The sequence below is a fragment of the Pinus tabuliformis genome, chromosome 3_2 (assembly GCF_031772625.1).
Source record: "Pinus tabuliformis cultivar Carrire ecotype Pingquan chromosome 3_2, CPIR1, whole genome shotgun sequence".
NCBI lineage: Eukaryota > Viridiplantae > Streptophyta > Pinopsida > Pinales > Pinaceae > Pinus > Pinus tabuliformis.
Window position 1 is genome coordinate 921,335,349 of NC_142302.1, and position 20,935 is coordinate 921,356,283.

Consider the following 20,935-nt stretch of genomic DNA (forward strand, 5'->3'; position numbering starts at 1 on the left):
TATACATATATATATATATATATATATACATATATATATATATATATATATATATATATACATATATATATATATATATATACATATATATATATACATATATATATATATATATATATATATATACATATACATATACATATACATATACATATATATACATATACATATACATATACATATATATATATATATATATATATATATATATATATATATATATATATAGATATAGCGAGAGAGAGAGAGAGAGAGAGAGAGAGAGAGAGAGATTTTGTAACTTAAGGTTTTATATTAATCAAAGACCATATTTACATGGGTTTATAAGGATTTCTAGAGTGACCATGGAGGATACAACCTCTCATCATTTTCTCCCTGAAAATATACATTCAAGGTTCCTTAGGTGGATAGCAGAGCTACTATACTTGACATTGGCAGTGTCCAGTAGCTTTTCTAGCCCAAAATCTGCTATGTATGGCTCCATGTCAAAGCCCAGAAGGATGTTGCTTGGCTTAATATTTCCATGAAAAAACTTCCTTTCATGTAAATAAGCCAGGCCTCTGGCTACTCCCTTTGCAATTTTAAATGATAAGTCTGTGTTTACAAAACATAATCTACTGCAAGGATGCTAAGCTGGAAATGTCTATCTACCTTTCAGCGAGCATTGCTAACCCCTCCTCAAAGATTTCCTGGAAAATGTCTATATTTAGCTGCTTTTCAAATGGCTTAGACGATGAATCAGTGGATTTCCTTCTAAAAAAATTCTTAAATTTTCCTTCCTTCTTAACTGGGGCTGGTGGTGCGGATTTCTCAAGTGGGATCAAATCCACTACAATGCATGTAGTGTCGTCCCTAAGTCCTCTTATCCTCAAAGCCTCCTGCATCTAAATCAGTTAGGATATGATAGAAAATAAACTTACAGATGCTAACATTGATCGCTATCCTTGTCAACAGTATTTGTACCTTAACAAAAATTTTTTCATCAAGTTCTGCTGGCAAGCCTCGATAGCAATTTGCAGCCTTCTCAGAGCTCAATGCATCCCAAACACCATTAGTTGCAATGATAAGCCTTCATCCAGCATCCGATAGCTATTGGAAAAAAAATTACTGGTCTAAATCAAACAGACACATTGTGACCAGGTATTTTTTTCCTCCAGTAAATGGATAAAATCCATCTCCTGCCACTGCAACAATAATGCACCATATCTCACCCTCTCATTAAAACTGAGAATGAGCTGCAAGTAAACTCTGAGAACGCGGATGCTTCATAAGCATGGAGTTAAGTTTGATCCCTGAGCTTTGCTACAATCCTCACCTGTAGAAATATTGAAATTTTTAAGAATACTCTGGCCATTTCATAAGCAGCTGAGTTGACAGCAGAGTTCGTCTGTTGCTGAGTCCCAATCATAGAGATGTCTATATGAGCTATGTCAATGTCTAAGTAGAGCTGTTGAATATGGAATGTGGGTGTAAGTCCTCATCTCTGTCCAACTTATGTCAAAGCAAGGATGCTACATAGGAAGAAAGAATTGGTTAATCGGTTGTGGATGATGGCATTTTTTCTAGAAAATGCAATACCTCCATCATTGATGGTCTCTTTTGAGGGGAAGAAGAAGCACAATTCAATGCAATCCCAGACACTGAGATTTCTTCCCTTCCTTCAACGTTTGGTTGAAGAGTAGGATCTATGATGTGCAAAAGGCGATGCTTGTCATCAACAAATTTTTGACCCCATGTTGCAAAATCCTTATCTGAAGGCCAGCATGCACAAAAAATCTGTTAACAGGAAAAAGATTATTTAAAAAAAAACCAAATTGAAAATTCAAAAATGCCAAAATATAATCACGCATTACCCATGCATAGCCACAATTCAAATTTGTAACACAATTATCCAATTTTAATAAAAATTTGTAAACATAGATTGTCCACATTCAAGGAGTAGCAACTCACATACAGTTTATCATGCTTTGTTCTGAATCCAATGATAATTCTGTGTTTACAAAACCTAATCTACTGCATGGATGCTAAGCTGGAGATGGCTATCTATCTTTTAGCAAGCATTGTTGACCCCTCCCTTTACAATGTCTATATTTTGCTGCTTTTCAACTGACTTAAGATTTCCTTCTGAAAAAATTCTTAAATTTGCCTTCCTTCTTAACTGGAGCTGGTGGTGCAAATTTCTCAGGTGGGATCAAATCCACTACAATGCATGTAATGTCGTCCCTAATTCCTCTTATCCTCAAAGCCTCCTACAGCTAAATCGGTTAGGCTATGATAGAAAATAAACTTAAAGATGGTGACATTGATCGCTTATCCTTGTCAACAGTATTTGTACCTAAACACTTTGTTTTGGAGCAAGTTCTACTAGCAAGCCTCAGCAACAATTTGTAGCCTTCTCAGAGCTCAATGCCTCCCAAACACCATCAGTTGCAATGATAAGCCTTCCTCCAGCATTCGTTAGCTATTGAAACAAAAAATTACCAGTCTAATTCAGACAGTCACATTGTGACCAAGTATTTTTTTCCTCCAGTAAATGGATAAAATCGGTAAAGGATTAGAAGGGAAAAAGATGTTGGTGCACCTTCACTTATTTTACATGAGGTATACGTACAATGAACTCACCCACATCCATATCCCCAATAGACCTAGATAGACAGAGACCTCCCGACCAACATCTCAATGGTCCAATCTACAAGTATAAAGAAAATGTTCCAAATTACAGCCGTTGAAATTTGTTGAAAATTCTGGTAAGAGAACAATTCAGTTTAGAAAATGGTTTTGAAAGCAAGCATGACCATTAAACATGAGATAGATAAAATATAAGAGCTTTTATGTCAAGCCTAATGGAGGCCTTGTAGATAAAATTTAAGCACAGTAATTTTTAAATTATTAGTACTTTTACGAAAGAAACTGCAAGTGTAAGTCTAGGATAGGCCATTTTGTAGCAGAATGGTACACCATATGTAAATAACTTTGATGCTTATAAACTCATCAAAGCTAAAACAAACACATATCATGCACTTTAGCGAAGATAAAAACATCCGATTGTGACCAGCAATCATAAATTTGCACAAAAGAAGCACAATCAAATTTTACGAACCTTTATTGTAGTATGTAAATTTACTTCTTTATGTCTATATATCCCACAAAATATTGTGCAGATTCCCACCTCGGCTCCACCAACAGTATTCAATATACCAATCTCACCACCACTAGCCATTATGCGCTCTCTCCTACAATATCATATATCAATACAAATCAAGAGCTTGAAACAATAAACTGGCTAAACAAAGACTGGTTTCCACAATCAACCTACCAAAGGAATACAGACACTCATATAGCACAAAGGGTCATGTTTGTTCTGCATCATGGCAAGAATCTTACTCTTCAAGATTGGCCTGAAGCCTGTGATCAGCAGTTAAAAGAGAAACCAACCCTCTAGGTGATTCAAGAATGCAGCGAGAATCGCCTACAGATGCTACCGTGACTGTCCAGTCATCTATTATCACAAAAGTAACGGTGGTTCTTGATGTTTGTTCTAGTAAAACCAACAGATATCAAAATGAGAAGGATAGGAAGTGCCACTAGTAAAGATATACAAGACATGCAGCTAATAAAATATTAATGGCACATCCACAAGCATATATCAAGGAGGTCTCGGCATCAAATGTCATTGAATATATAGTGGTTACCATCAGTAGCTAAATAGGGGAAAGTGTGGAATCCATAAGGAACTCATAATATGCAGGCTTGTGATTACTAATAGTAGCTACACACGGGAGATTGTGGAATCCATAAGAAACTCATAATATGCAAGCGATTGAAGGGCTATCTTTGTTAAAAAAATAAAAAAACAACCATGCAGAAATGAATTGAACAAGATTTCCGCAGATATACATGAAATGGAAAAAAGAGAACAAGAGAACCCACCATAATAGGCATTTTCCAAGCTTCCATGTGGAATGTAGTCATAAACCATCAGTTTTTCCTCTATACCCCAATAGAAAGCTCGGAGGCGAACAATGTTGGGATGTTTAACCCTACCGATTGCTTTAGCTTCTACTTCAAAATCCTTGTACCTTTCCAAACCACCATCACCAAGTCACCTTTCTGCAAAAGTCAGCCTGTCTTCCAGAACTGCCTTATACAATATAGTATAACCACTGACACCCAATATATATGCAGAGGCTCTGAGTAGCTTATCCAATTCCATGTCAAGATCTCCATTTAATGTCAAAAAAGCTCCTTTTTGTTGATCTCCATTGTCCGAGACACTTCCATCTGAGATCTCATCAACTTTTTTAAGGCAGAGCCATCCAACTCTACCCGAACTAGAAGAACAGTCTCCATTATCGTCCAACTGAATATTCCTGGTATTAGGCCCATCCTCTGACTCCTTCTTTCTTCTTGTTCCCGTGTAACGGTACATGAAAACTTTGCAAAGGAGGCTTATCCCTGCAAAATATCCAACTACAATGGCAGCTATGGTGCCTTTACTTAGACCTTTTCCCTTGTTGATAACAGGCATGGCTGCAATTGCTGAAGGTGAGCAGATTTTTGAAGGATTCGGGAGTGTTGAAGGAATTGAACATAAATTTGTCAGTGGGTGACCACAAAGACCTAGATTACCAGCAAAAGAATCATTTTTCTGATGCAAAAGAGCTCCAAACTGTGGAATGGGTCCAGTCAAAGGCACAAGGTTACCCCAGCGTAAAAATTGCAGAAGAAAATTCGCAGGAATTTTCAACAACACCCAACATGAATCTGAAGAAAAATTTCGACAACGGCAATGGATTTCTCAACAGCTTTTCTTCCTCTGGGGCGGATTCACCCTCGACTCCTGCAGATTCAATCACGAAAACCATTTGGACGCAACAGTCATCATCAGGCGATTCATCTCTGACCTTATTTGATCTGGATCTCATTTCTACATTCAGGAAAGCCATGGATGAAATTTGCCCCAGAGATTCGATGGATGGAGCCCGTTTCAGCGGTATGTCAGGGCAGCATGGGAAGCAAGAGCGGAGAAGATGAAAAGGGTACCCCAGGCAAATCTTTCAGGCTCCGATCAGGCTCCGATCTAGCAGCATTTAGGCGATGGTTTGTAACTGTTTCAAAAATCGTGAACAGTTGCAACCACTCAACTACCTTCCCTTGATCGAATGATGAACAATCTTCTAATCGTCTAACACATAATCTAATGGCACACAGGGATGACACGTGGATTTTAGGGAAGTTCATTTCAGAGGGAAATGCCTTACGGCGTAATTATGGATAGAATAAAAATAAATTACGGATATTTCATTATTATAAATCTTTTAGTCAAAAGCATTAAGTATGAGTCTTAGTAGTTTTTTTCTTTATCAATTCTCTCTCTCTCTCTCACACACACACACAAACACACACATATACACTAAATTAAAATCATATAAAATTTAAAGATATAAAAAATAATGGAATTAAGGTCTAATTATTTTTCATTATATAAATAGAAAGTTATCATATGAATAACAAAATCTATATCCTTAAATCTACTTTGCAAATTGAAATAATTTTTAATGTCAAAAATTTTATAACATAAAATAAAATTGAGAATGAAATAAATTATTCCTTTAATTTGAAAATAAGAGACTATATGATTAAAAAGAGAGAGAATTAAACAAAAGATATTACTATGCAATACAATTGCAACAATTAACATGTTTATGTTAACTTAGGAAAAACAAGGCACTTGTAGAGGAAGATTAATGAAAATTGAGATATAAAAGTAGTTGAAAGAGAGTTTCAAGATAAGGGGAGGTTGACATTCACAAATTTGGATGGAACGTAAAATGAAGGGCATGAAAAATACAAAAACGTCAACAAATTTCTATTTGATAGGGAGAAAGGATTTGAAATTTCAAGCCTGACTAGATGCATTAATTTCAATGTAGATGTTGATTTCTAATTATATTTGATTGCTTGCACTGGATGCATTTTTTTAGTGTAGATGGTGATTTCTAATCTTATTTGGTTGCTTGCACTAGATGCATTGATTTTAGTGTCGATGTTGGTTTCTAATCATATTTACTTACTTGCACTAGATGCATCAATTTCAGTATAGATGTTGATTTCTAATCCTACTTGATTAATTGCATTAGATGCATTGATTTCAGTGTAGATGTTTTGTAATCCCATTTGATTGCTTACACTAGATACATTAATTTCAATTTAGATGTTGATTAATAAATATATTTGATTGCTTGCACATGATGCATTGATTTCAAAGTAGATGATTTATATTCTTATTTGTTTGCTTGAACTAAATGCATTGATTTTATTGTAGATGGTGATTTATAATCCTATCTTATTGCTTGTACTAGATGCATTGATTTCAGTGTAGATGTTGGTTTCTAATCCTGTTTTCTTACTTGCACTAGATGTAATGATTTGAGTGTAGATGTTGATTTGTAATCCTATTTAATTACTTACATTAGATGCATTGGATTAAGTGTAGATGTTGTTTTCTAATTCAACCTATTAATATTCGAGTGCAAGAGAGACAATGTATGATGTTTACTATAAAAACTCAAACTAAATATTTAGATGGTCTATAATTTCAATTGTCCTTTTGATATAGTCGATATGGAAATATGACAGAGCTAATAAGGGAGACAATAAGAATAGTACAAGAAAACAGTTTGAGATTGACCATGATGAAGACTATTTGTAATTGAATTGATTCTTATTATTCACATTTTCTATCATTCAACACTATTACATTGTCACTTTGCATTGAAAATTTCATCAATAAATTTATTAACAATATTTATCATCTCAACAAACTGAGGTAACTAAGAAAATTTAAAATAAAATGACTAGATAAATCTCCGACATATTTATCATACATAAAATTATTATATTAATATTAGATTTATTTACATATTATTGATAAAATTAATCATATGTTCGATAGATTTTCCTTGGCCACACACAATTGCAACCAGCCTAGATCCATATTAACTTTGGATCTATCAAGTTCTGAGAGGGATCAAATCTCTCGAGGTGTAAACCTTTCCTCAAGTTTTTCACTCAAAAAATAGTTTTGCACCTCGAGAGATTTAATCACTCTCAACGCTTGATAGATCTAGAGTTAATATGGATAATATTTTGGGGAAATTTAATTCATCATTGTTGTGTTATGAAGTGTCATGTAAATCATGAGTTTCAAGGTTTAAACTCCTCATGGATCAAACCAACAATAAAATACCAAAAAAATATTTCAAACAGTTTATATTTTTTCAATTTACATAATATAGATTTTTTAGAATTATATATTTCTAATGGATAAATCAAAACACTTGAACCACATTATAATAAACGATTTAACTGTGAAATATAAATAATATTTGAAAATACTATTTAATTTAATCTTAATTAATAATAAATATTAAATTATTATCTTCAAAATATTTTTTAGTATTTTTTTTCCCCTGGGAAAAAGTCGTAATTTCTATTATGAGTTAAGAAATTACATTTTGCAGATGCCGTAGCATATTCATATGAAGGCAGCATTGCCTATCAGAATTCAAAAATAACTGTAGAGCAGTCCATGATGTCTCCACGCAGGGAGCATTTCCAAAATAATAAAACTGTTAAGTTTATCAGAGATCAAAATGATTGTGCTCTTCGCAGAGAGCAATATATATACTGTGTATAAACAAAAATAAAGTGTGCTGTAAACATATCTAGCCAGTATCTATGTACATATTATAAACAAAAACTGTTCTGATAATAAGTGGGCTTCATAGCCCCGCGTCGAAGAGGTCGTCAAAAGGTCTGTGGTAATGCTGGTAGTATGTGCCATCGATCTCCTCCTGTATCAACCAGTCTTCTCCATCTCTATGCGCGGCCTCTTTGGAGAGCTGGTCGGTGACGGTGTTATGCTCCCTGTATACATGTTAGCAAACAAAGGATTCAAAAGCAGCAGTTAATCTCTTTGATTCATCAAGTATATGCCTCAAAGGAAATGCATAACAATGGGATGCATCATTGAGCCAATTACAAGCAATTTTAGAGTCTCCAAAAAGCTGTAGGTGTCTGCACTGCTTATGAAGAGCAAAATGAATGATGTGTTTGGCGGTGCATAGCTCAGCAAAATTATTAGTGCCTCTTCCAAGGTTGATTTGTAGCTTATAACAATGCCTCTCATTTAGGTGGAGGATAGCTCCTCCCCCACAGCCCGCTTCTTGAGCCGAGCCATCAAAGAACGCCCATGGTTTGGATGTATCAATGGGTACAGGTCTGCGAATGTGGGGCGGGGTTGGGGGATCCTCTTCAGGTAGCATATTGTAGTCTGCAACCGTATGGAGGATGATAGAAGGCCAATGAGGGGCTTTAAGCTTGAAAATAGACTGATTCCGAGCGATCCAAATGGCCCAACATGCCAGTAGTGGCATGTTAATAGCTTTCCCAGAGTGATTTTGACACCAGGCATTCCAGGCTTCCATGAGGTTGTTGCCATGCCAGTCTTTTAATAGCGGGATCTGCGATGTGAGAGATTTCCAGAATTGCTGTGAAGAGATGCAAGAGAGGAATAAGTGCTCGGTGCTTTCCTCTGCGTTATGACAGAGGTGACATCGGAAGGGACCATAAAAGGACCGCTTCATGAGGTAAGTGCCAGTGGGGATTTTATCGTTAAGGATGTTCCACATCAGCAGTCTCGTCCGAGGGGCTGACTTAAGTTTCCAGAGAGCCTTCCAGGTGGGTTGTATTTCCGGGGGCCTATAAGGTTCCATGAGCTTTAGATATCCATGCTTCGGTGTATAGACACCATGCTTGGCAAAAGCCCATATGATTTCATCCGGACCATCAGTGAGCCTGATATGTTCTTGAGATAATGTGCATGTATACTCCGTCCATTCGTTTGTCCATTGTGCAGGTACTTCCAGAGCTTGAGCAGTCAACCAAGCTTGATGTAGGAAAGATGAGTTTGCACTGTCTCCAATATGCTTGATGTGTGTAATACCTCTGCCCTGAAGGTATCGAATTAATTCAGCAGGTAATCTGTGGGCATTTCCACATCCCACCCATGGATCCAAATCGATGCGTACCGCGTTGCCTTCCTTTATGCGCCAGGTGATGCCTTCACGCACGAGAGGTATGGTACCTATGACAGCTTTCCAGATATTTGAGATTTGATGATTGGTGCCATGAGTACAAACCCAATCCAATACGGGATGGGGCTTGATGTATTTAGTGTATGCCACCTGTGACCAGAGGCCATCTGAGGTGAGTAGCCTCCAGCCAAGCTTAGCAGCCAGAGCTTTGGAGAAGGAATCCAATCTCTTGATGCCCCATCCACCCCAGCGCTTTGGCTTGGCAATGGTGTCCCATTTGACCCAAGCAAATAGTCTCCCCTGTTGATTTCCTTTCCAAAGGAATCTGCAGCAAATACTTTGAAGCCTATTCAGAATGCCTTTTGGAATCCAGGCTAGGGCCATCCAGTAGACTGGCGTGGCTTCAATAACAGCTTTGATGAGTACTAATCTGCCTACGCTAGAGAGGTATCGGTGGTACCATACCTGTAGTCTCTTTTCCACTTTTGCAATTAGCCATAACGAATCTGCAATCTTATATCCGGATGGTTTTAATCTGAATCCAAGGTACTTTATCCCATCCTTCAGATTCAAAAGAACAAAGGGAAATCGCTGAGTGATATAGGCAGATTCCTGTATGGAGCAGCCCACCATGGTGATCGTGGATTTGTTTTCATTAATCTTCATTCCCGTGGCTTGCTGAAATAGAAGGAAAGAGTTGTGAAGCGTTGTGGAGTCGCCAATGCTACCGTTTAGGCAAATCAAGATGTCATCAACGAATAACAGGTGCGTGAGGAAGAAATTGTCCACCAATTTGATGCCTGTTAATTGATGTCTATCCCTGACTGAAGTGATAATTTTTCTTAAACCTTCCATGATTAGCAGGAACAGCAAAGGCGAGAGGGGACATCCTTGTATAAGCCCTCTCTCAGAAGTGAAGAAAGGGGTGGCTTCCCCGTTGAGTAAAACACTGTAAGATACATCGGTGATACAACTCATTGTCCATTTGATGAAGTCATAGGGGAAGCCAAGATGAGTTAGTAACAGCCTCAAATACAACCAGTTTGCTCTGTCAAATGCCTTCGAGAGATCCACTTTAAGGATCATTCCTTTTTGTTTTTTGATCTGCAGGGTGTGCAAGAGCTCTTGAGCAGTGGCGATGGCTTCATGGATTTGTCTGTGATGTAAGAAAGCGAATTGTTCAGGGGAAATGTGCTGCGAGAGGATGGGCTTGAGGCGGTTAGCGATAATCTTAGCAATGATTTTATAGAGGCAGTTACAGAGTGAGATGGGCCGGAAATCATCGAAGGAAGACGGATCATCGGATTTAGGGATAAGGGCGATGAATGTGGTCTTGATGGCTGCAGATATCCTGCCTCGTCGCCTACTATCCTCCACAATCTTCAGAAGGTCATTCCCCAAGATGTCGAGAAAAGCAGTGTAGAATTCAATGGTCCAGCCATCTGGGCCCGGGCTCTTATCTTTCTTAAACCATTTGAGAGTGGCTTCGAATTCCTCCATGGTTACTTCCTTCTGTAGCTCATCCAACTCATATTGTTCTACATATCTGGGAAAGAGTTCCGCAACTCTCATGATTTCCAAAATATTTATATCCCCAGGAGCAGAGTATATACCTCGAAAGTGATCAGTGGCCAATCTTGCCAGGTTCGGTTGTGATGAAACAATATGGCCTTGGTTATCCTTAAGAAAATATTTTTTAGTATTATAACAAAAACAATATTATAAATAATAAAAGTGATTTCAAAAATGATTATTTAAAAGGACCATCTCAACCATTATGTTTATAATCAATTAACAATCACAATCATGTACTACAAACAACAAATGCTTACATTGATGAAGGATCCATGCAACTATTTAGGGTTACATGAGCGAGAAACTTGACTTAATATTGCACTAGTTCAAACACAGATTGCTTAGGGCAGTGTAATAATATTTTCGTATACATTATTGTAAATATAAATATAATTCTTAAGATGCATTTTAATTAAAAGGAAGAAAAGGTTAAAACCACAGTCTTGATTTTTTAAGACTTTTTTATTTAAAACCAACCTAGATCCATCTTAACTATGGATCTCTCAAGTAGTGAAAGGGATCAGATATCTTGATATGCAAACCTCTTTTTTGATTGAAAAACTTGAGGAAAGGTTTGCACCTCCAGAGATTTGATCCGTCCCAATGCTTGATAGATCCGAAGTTAAGATGCATCTAGGCTAGTTTCAGTCATGTGCGGCTAAGGAAAATCTATCGAACATATGATTAATTTTATCAATAATATATAAATACATCTAATATTAATATAATCATTTTAAATATGCTAAGTATGTTTAAGATTTATCTCATCATTTTCATTATAAATCTTCTTAGTTACGTTAGTTTCTTGAGATGATAAATATTGTTTAGATAATCTTCGGCGAAATCACATAATTAATCTTTTGTCGACGCGTTTCGAACCAACAAGTGTGGTTCATCGTCAGGACAAGTTGAAGAACTGATCTGGGTTAGCTTGATTAAATAGAGTGTGCAGAGACTCCAACGGCTATATTGTAACGGCTAATTTTAACCAGAGGATCAAAGTCAAACCCCTGATTTTCTTATTAATATAAGTTAATTGAATAAATCTATTGTTTTTAAATATAATGGTCATTATATCTTCATATTTATTAAATAACCTATATTTAAAAATATTTAAAACCAAGTAAATGGTATTAAATTACTACCATTCTTAGAATTTAGTTACAATAGGTAACTGCGTATTTATTTAATAATAATTGTTTAAACCAAAGGGTCCAATGTTTAATTAGATACTAATAAATTAGGGTAAACTAAATAATGGTAAACTACATAAATTATAACAATATTTATTATTATTCCTAAATATAATACATTGTATTAAGTCACTATTATTTTTATAGTTACAATAGGTAACTCTGTAATTAATTTAATCATAATTAATGGACCAATGGTAAACTAAATGAATCATATTTATTAATTATTTAAATGTAAAGGCCCATTCTAAATTAAATTAATAAGTTCATATAATAATTTAAGTTTATTAAATAATCTATATTCACTTATTAATTTATAATTATAATATTGTAAATACCATAATACAAGTGCATGTTAATAATAGACTATCCATTAACTCAATATCATATATTTCCAATCATAACCTCTTATAATGAATATAGTAATTCATATCCATTAATCAATATTTAATACTAACATTATTATTAAAATCAACTATGTTATTACTTATAAGGTTTAAAAAGGGGGATCTTTATTAATTCAATATAATGAAATCAGTTAAAGGAAATAACAAGGGGTTGAAGAACTAAAATTTTTTATTAATGCAAAGAATTTAATCTAATATTAATTTACCTCCTGGGATCAACCAAATTTAGCCTGGAATTACTTAATAACAAATTACTAACTCTTGCACTCCATGACAAAACCGTCAAAAACAGAGTACGAGGAGAGGGAAGACAGAAACCCTAAGACCTAACAGAAGGGGAATGAGGAGGCTAGGAAGATAAGGCTGGGACCAGCAACTGCTAATCTTCCAGCCATCATCCCTATTAATGGATAGTCTATTATTAACATGCACTTGTATTATGGTATTTACAATATTATAATTATAAATTAATAAGTGAATATAGATTATTTAATAAACTTAAATTATTATATGAACTTATTAATTTAATTTAGAATGGGCCTTTACATTTAAATAATTAATAAATATGATTCATTTAGTTTACCATTGGTCCATTAATTATGATTAAATTAATTACAGAGTTACCTATTGTAACTATAAAAATAATAGTGACTTAATACTATGTATTATATTTAGGAATAATAATAAATATTGTTATAATTTATGTAGTTTACCATTATTTAGTTTACCCTAATTTATTAGTATCTAATTAAACATTGGACCCTTTGGTTTAAACAATTATTATTAAATAAATACGCAGTTACCTATTGTAACTAAATTCTAAGAATGGTAGTAATTTAATACCATTTACTTGGTTTTAAATATTTTTAAATATAGGTTATTTAATAAATATGAAGATATAATGACCATTATATTTAAAAACAATAGATCTATTCAATTAACTTATATTAATAAGAAAATCAGGGGTTTGACTTTGATCCTCTGGTTAAAATTAGCCGTTACAATATAGCCGTTGGAGTCTCTGCACACTCTATTTAATCAAGCTAACCCAGATCAGTTCTTCAACTTGTCCTGACGATGAACCACACTTGTTGGTTCGAAACGCGTCGACAAAAGATTAATTATGTGATTTCGCCGAAGATTATCTAAACAATATTTATCATCTCAAGAAACTAACGTAACTAAGAAGATTTATAATTAAAATGATGAGATAAATCTTAAACATACTTAGCATATTTAAAATGATTATATTAATATTAGATGTATTTATATATTATTGATAAAATTAATCATATGTTCGATAGATTTTCCTTAGCCGCACATGACTGAAACTAGCCTAGATGCATCTTAACTTCGGATCTATCAAGCATTGGGACGGATCAAATCTCTGGAGGTGCAAACCTTTCCTCAAGTTTTTCAATCAAAAAAGAGGTTTGCATATCAAGATATCTGATCCCTTTCACTACTTGAGAGATCCATAGTTAAGATGGATCTAGGTTGGTTTTTAAATAAAAAAGTCTTAAAAAATCAAGACTTTGGTTTTAACCTTTTCTTCCTTTTAATTAAAATGCATCTTAAGAATTATATTTATATTTACAATAATGTATACGAAATTATTATTACACTGCCCTAAGCAATGTGTGTTTGAACTAGTGTAATATTAAGTCAAGTTTCTCGCTCATGTAACCCTAAATAGTTGCATGGATCCTTCATCAATGTAAGCATTTGTTGTTTGTAGTACATGATTGTGATTGTTAATTGATTATAAACATAATGGTTGAGATGGTCCTTTTAAATAATCATTTTTGAAATCACTTTTATTATTTATAATATTGTTTTTGTTATAATACTAAAAAATATTTTCTTAAGGATAACCAAGGCCATATTGTTTCATCACAACCGAACCTGGCAAGATTGGCCACTGATCACTTTCGAGGTATATACTCTGCTCCTGGGGATATAAATATTTTGGAAATCATGAGAGTTGCGGAACTCTTTCCCAGATATGTAGAACAATATGAGTTGGATGAGCTACAGAAGGAAGTAACCATGGAGGAATTCGATGCCACTCTCAAATGGTTTAAGAAAGATAAGAGCCCGGGCCCAGATGGCTGGACCATTGAATTCTACACTGCTTTTCTCGACATCTTGGGGAATGAACTTCTGAAGATTGTGGAGGATAGTAGGCGACGAGGTAGGATATCTGCAGCCATCAAGACCACATTCATTGCCCTTATCCCTAAATCCGATGATCCGTCTTCCTTCGATGATTTCCGTCCCATCTCACTCTGTAACTGCCTCTATAAAATCATTGCTAAGATTATCGCTAACCGCCTCAAGCCCATCCTCTCGCAGCACATTTCCCCTGAACAATTCACTTTCTTACATCACAGACAAATCCATGAAGCCATCGCCACTGCACAAGAGCTCTTGCACACCCTGCAGATCAAAAAACAAAAAGGAATGATCCTTAAAGTGGATCTCTCGAAGGCATTTGACAGAGCAAACTGGTTGTATTTGAGGCTGTTACTAACTCATCTTGGCTTCCCCTATGACTTCATCAAATGGACAATGAGTTGTATCACCGATGTATCTTACAGTGTTTTACTCAACGGGGAAGCCACCCCTTTCTTCACTTCTGAGAGAGGGCTTATACAAGGATTTCCCCTCTCGCCTTTGTTGTTCCTGCTAATCATGGAAGGTTTAAGAAAAATTATCACTTCAGTCAGGGATAGACATCAATTAACATGCATCAAATTGGTGGACAATTTCTTCCTCACGCACCTGTTATTCGTTGATGACATCTTGATTTGCCTAAACGGTAGCATTGGCAACTCCACAACGCTTCACAACTCTTTCCTTCTATTTCATCAAGCCACGGGAATGAAGATTAATGAAAACAAATCCACGATCACCATGGTGGGCTGCTCCATACAGGAATCTGCCTATATCACTCAGCGATTTCCCTTTGTTCTTTTGAATCTGAAGGATGGGATAAAGTACCTTGGATTCAGATTAAAACCATCCGGATATAAGATTGCAGATTCGTTATGGCTAATTGCAAAAGTGGAAAAGAGACTACAGGTATGGTACCACCGATACCTCTCTAGCGCAGGCAGATTAGTACTCATCAAAGCTGTTATTGAAGCCACGCCAGTCTACTGGATGGCCCTAGCCTGGATTCCAAAAGGCATTCTGAATAGGCTTCAAAGTATTTGCTGCAGATTCCTTTGGAAAGGAAATCAACAGGGGAGACTATTTGCTTGGGTCAAATGGGACACCATTGCCAAGCCAAAGCGCTGGGGTGGATGGGGCATCAAGAGATTGGATTCCTTCTCCAAAGCTCTGGCTGCTAAGCTTGGCTGGAGGCTACTCACCTCAGATGGCCTCTGGTCACAGGTGGCATACACTAAATACATCAAGCCCCATCCCGTATTGGATTGGGTTTGTACTCATGGCACCAATCATCAAATCTCAAATATCTGGAAAGCTGTCATAGGTACCATACCTCTCGTGCGTGAAGGCATCACCTGGCGCATAAAGGAAGGCAACGCGGTACGCATCGATTTGGATCCATGGGTGGGATGTGGAAATGCCCACAGATTACCTGCTGAATTAATTCGATACCTTCAGGGCAGAGGTATTACACACATCAAGCATATTGGAGACAGTGCAAACTCATCTTTCCTACATCAAGCTTGGTTGACTGCTCAAGCTCTGGAAGTACCTGCACAATGGACAAACGAATGGACGGAGTATACATGCACATTATCTCAAGCACATATCAGGCTCACTGATGGTCCGGATGAAATCATATGGGCTTTTGCCAAGCATGGTGTCTATACACCGAAGCATGGATATCTAAAGCTCATGGAACCTTATAGGCCCCGGAAATACAACCCACCTGGAAGGCTCTCTGGAAACTTAAGTCAGCCCCTCGGACGAGACTGCTGATGTGGAACATCCTTAACATAAAATCCCCACTGGCACTTACCTCATGAAGCGGTCCTTTTATGGACCCTTCCGATGTCACCTCTGTCATAACGCAGAGGAAAGCACCGAGCACTTATTCCTTTCTTGCAGCTCTTCACAGCATTTCTGGAAATCTCTCACATCGCAGATCCCGCTATTAAAAGACTGGCATGGCAACAACCTCATGGAAGCCTGGAATGCCTGGTGTCAAAATCACTCTGGGAAAGCTATTAACATGCCACTACTGGCATGTTGGGCCATTTGGATCGCTCGGAATCAGTCTATTTTCAAGCTTAAAGCCCCTCATTGGCCTTCTATCATCCTCCACACGGTTGCAGACTACAATATGCTACCTGAAGAGGATCCCCCAACCCCGCCCCGCATTCTCAGACCTGTACCCATTGATACATCCAAACCATGGGCGTTCTTTGATGGCTCGGCTCAAGAAGCGGGCTGTGGGGGAGGAGCTATCCTCCACCTAAATGAGAGGCATTGTTATAAGCTACAAATCAACCTTGGAAGAGGCACTAATAATTTTGCTGAGCTATGCACCGCCAAACACATCATTCATTTTGCTCTTCATAAGCAGTGCAGACACCTACAGCTTTTTGGAGACTCTAAAATTGCTTGTAATTGGCTCAATGATGCATCCCATTGTTATGCATTTACTTTGAGGCATATACTTGATGAATCAAAGAGATTAACTGCTGCTTTTGAATCCTTTGTTTGCTAACATGTATACAGGGAGCATAACACCGTCACCGACCAGCTCTCCAAAGAGGCCGCGCATAGAGATGGAGAAGACTGGTTGATACAGGAGGAGATCGATGGCACATACTACCAGCATTACCACAGACCTTTTGACGACCTCTTCGACGCGGGGCTATGAAGCCCACTTATTATCAGAACAGTTTTTGTTTATAATATGTACATAGATACTGGCTAGATATGTTTACAGCACACTTTATTTTTGTTTATACACAGTATATATATTGCTCTCTGCGAAGAGCACAATCATTTTGATCTCTGATAAACTTAACAGTTTTATTATTTTGGAAATGCTCCCTGCGTGGAGACATCATGGACTGCTCTACAGTTATTTTTGAATTCTGATAGGCAATGCTGCCTTCATATGAATATGCTACGGCATCTGCAAAATGTAATTTCTTAACTCATAATAGAAATTACGACTTTTTCCCAGGGGAAAAAAAATACTAAAAAATATTTTGAAGATAATAATTTAATATTTATTATTAATTAAGATTAAATTAAATAGTATTTTCAAATATTATTTATATTTCACAGTTAAATCGTTTATTATAATGTGGTTCAAGTGTTTTGATTTATCCATTAGAAATATATAATTCTAAAAAATCTATATTATGTAAATTGAAAAAATATAAACTGTTTGAAATATTTTTTTGGTATTTTATTGTTGGTTTGATCCATGAGGAGTTTAAACCTTGAAACTCATGATTTACATGACACTTCATAACACAACAATGATGAATTAAATTTCCCCAAAATATTATCCATATTAACTCTAGATCTATCAAGCGTTGAGAGTGATTAAATCTCTCGAGGTGCAAAACTATTTTTTGAGTGAAAAACTTGAGGAAAGGTTTACACCTCGAGAGATTTGATCCCTCTCAGAACTTGATAGATCCAAAGTTAATATGGATCTAGGCTGGTTGCAATTGTGTGTGGCCAAGGAAAATCTATCGAACATATGATTAATTTTATCAATAATATGTAAATAAATCTAATATTAATATAATAATTTTATGTATGATAAATATGTCGGAGATTTATCTAGTCATTTTATTTTAAATTTTCTTAGTTACCTCAGTTTGTTGAGATGATAAATATTGTTAATAAATTTATTGATGAAATTTTCAATGCAAAGTGACAATGTAATAGTGTTGAATGATAGAAAATGTGAATAATAAGAATCAATTCAATTACAAATAGTCTTCATCATGGTCAATCTCAAACTGTTTTCTTGTACTATTCTTATTGTCTCCCTTATTAGCTCTGTCATATTTCCATATCGACTATATCAAAAGGACAATTGAAATTATAGACCATCTAAATATTTAGTTTGAGTTTTTATAGTAAACATCATACATTGTCTCTCTTGCACTCGAATATTAATAGGTTGAATTAGAAAACAACATCTACACTTAATCCAATGCATCTAATGTAAGTAATTAAATAGGATTACAAATCAACATCTACACTCAAATCATTACATCTAGTGCAAGTAAGAAAACAGGATTAGAAACCAACATCTACACTGAAATCAATGCATCTAGTACAAGCAATAAGATAGGATTATAAATCACCATCTACAATAAAATCAATGCATTTAGTTCAAGCAAACAAATAAGAATATAAATCATCTACTTTGAAATCAATGCATCATGTGCAAGCAATCAAATATATTTATTAATCAACATCTAAATTGAAATTAATGTATCTAGTGTAAGCAATCAAATGGGATTACAAAACATCTACACTGAAATCAATGCATCTAATGCAATTAATCAAGTAGGATTAGAAATCAACATCTACACTGAAATCAATGCATCTAGTGCAAGTAAATATGATTAGAAACCAACATCGACACTAAAATCAATGCATCTAGTGCAAGCAACCAAATAAGATTAGAAATCACCATCTACACTAAAAAAAATGCATCTAGTGCAAGAAATCAAATATAATTAGAAATCAACATCTACATTGAAATTAATGCATCTAGTCAGGCTTGGAATTTCAAATCCTTTCTCCCTATCAAATAGAAATTTGTTGACGTTTTTGTATTTTTCATGCCCTTCATTTTACGTTCCATTCAAATTTGTGAATGTCAACCTCCCCTTATCTTGAAACTCTCTTTCAACTACTTTTGCATCTCAATTTTCATTAATCTTCCTCTAAAAGTGCCTTATTTTTCCTAAGTTAACATAAACATGTTAATTGTTGCAATTGTATTGCATAGTAATATCTTTTGTTTAATTCTCTCTCTTTTTAATCATATAGTCTCTTATTTTCAAATTAAAGGAATAATTTATTTCATTCTCAATTTTATTTTATGTTATAAAATTTTTGACATTAAAAATTATTTCAATTTGCAAAGTGGATTTAAGGATATAGATTTTGTTATTCATATGATAACTTTCTATTTATATAATGAAAAATAATTAGACCTTAATTCCATTATTTTTTATATCTTTAAATTTTATATGATTTTAATTTAGTGTATATGTGTGTGTTTGTGTGTGTGTGTGTGAGAGAGAGAGAGAATTGATAAAGAAAAAAACTACTAAGACTCATACTTAATGCTTTTGACTAAAAGATTTATAATAATGAAATATCCGTAATTTATTTTTATTCTATCCATAATTACGCCGTAAGGCATTTCCCTCTGAAATGAACTTCCCTAAAATCCACGTGTCATCCCTGTGTGCCATTAGATTATGTGTTAGACGATTAGAAGATTGTTCATCATTCGATCAAGGGAAGGTAGTTGAGTGGTTGCAACTGTTCACGATTTTTGAAACAGTTACAAACCATCGCCTAAATGCTGCTAGATCGGAGCCTGATCGGAGCCTGAAAGATTTGCCTGGGGTACCCTTTTCATCTTCTCCGCTCTTGCTTCCCATGCTGCCCTGACATACCGCTGAAACGGGCTCCATCCATCGAATCTCTGGGGCAAATTTCATCCATGGCTTTCCTGAATGTAGAAATGAGATCCAGATCAAATAAGGTCAGAGATGAATCGCCTGATGATGACTGTTGCGTCCAAATGGTTTTCGTGATTGAATCTGCAGGAGTCGAGGGTGAATCCGCCCCAGAGGAAGAAAAGCTGTTGAGAAATCCATTGCCGTTGTCGAAATTTTTCTTCAGATTCATGTTGGGTGTTGTTGAAAATTCCTGCGAATTTTCTTCTGCAATTTTTACGCTGGGGTAACCTTGTGCCTTTGACTGGACCCATTCCACAGTTTGGAGCTCTTTTGCATCAGAAAAATGATTCTTTTGCTGGTAATCTAGGTCTTTGTGGTCACCCACTGACAAATTTATGTTCAATTCCTTCAACACTCCCGAATCCTTCAAAAATCTGCTCACCTTCAGCAATTGCAGCCATGCCTGTTATCAACAAGGGAAAAGGTCTAAGTAAAGGCACCATAGCTGCCATTGTAGTTGGATATTTTGCAGGGATAAGCCTCCTTTGCAAAGTTTTCATGTACCGTTACACGGGAACAAGAAGAAAGAAGGAGTCAGAGGATGGGCCTAATACCAGGAATATTCAGTTGGACGATAATGGAGACTGTTCTTCTAGTTCGGGTAGAGTTGGATGGCTCTGCCTTAAAAAAGTTGATGAGATCTCAGATGGAAGTGTCTCGGACAATGGAGATCAACAAAAAGGAGCTTTTTTGACATTAAATGGAGATCTTGACATGGAATTGGATAAGCTACTCAGAGCCTCTGCATATATATTGGGTGTCAGTGGTTATACTATATTGTATAAGGCAGTTCTGGAAGACAGGCTGACTTTTGCAGAAAGGTGACTTGGTGATGGTGGTTTGGAAAGGTACAAGGATTTTGAAGTAGAAGCTAAAGCAATCGGTAGGGTTAAACATCCCAACATTGTTCGCCTCCGAGCTTTCTATTGGGGTATAGAGGAAAAACT

At 35.8% G+C, this 20,935-nt stretch overlaps 1 protein-coding gene and 1 pseudogene across 1 annotated transcript; one reads left to right on the plus strand and one right to left on the minus strand.

The window, feature by feature from the left end:
* Positions 1–647: 647 nt before the first annotated feature.
* On the minus strand, positions 648–3,979 carry LOC149183631 (putative protein phosphatase 2C 3; annotated as a pseudogene).
* An 11,210-nt stretch (positions 3,980–15,189) lies between these two features.
* Positions 15,190–16,227, plus strand: LOC149183632 (uncharacterized). Its single transcript, XM_089415019.1, has one exon. It carries the CDS (start codon positions 15,190–15,192, stop codon positions 16,225–16,227), a length of 1,038 nt encoding a protein of 345 aa, XP_089271145.1.
* Positions 16,228–20,935: the final 4,708 nt, after the last annotated feature.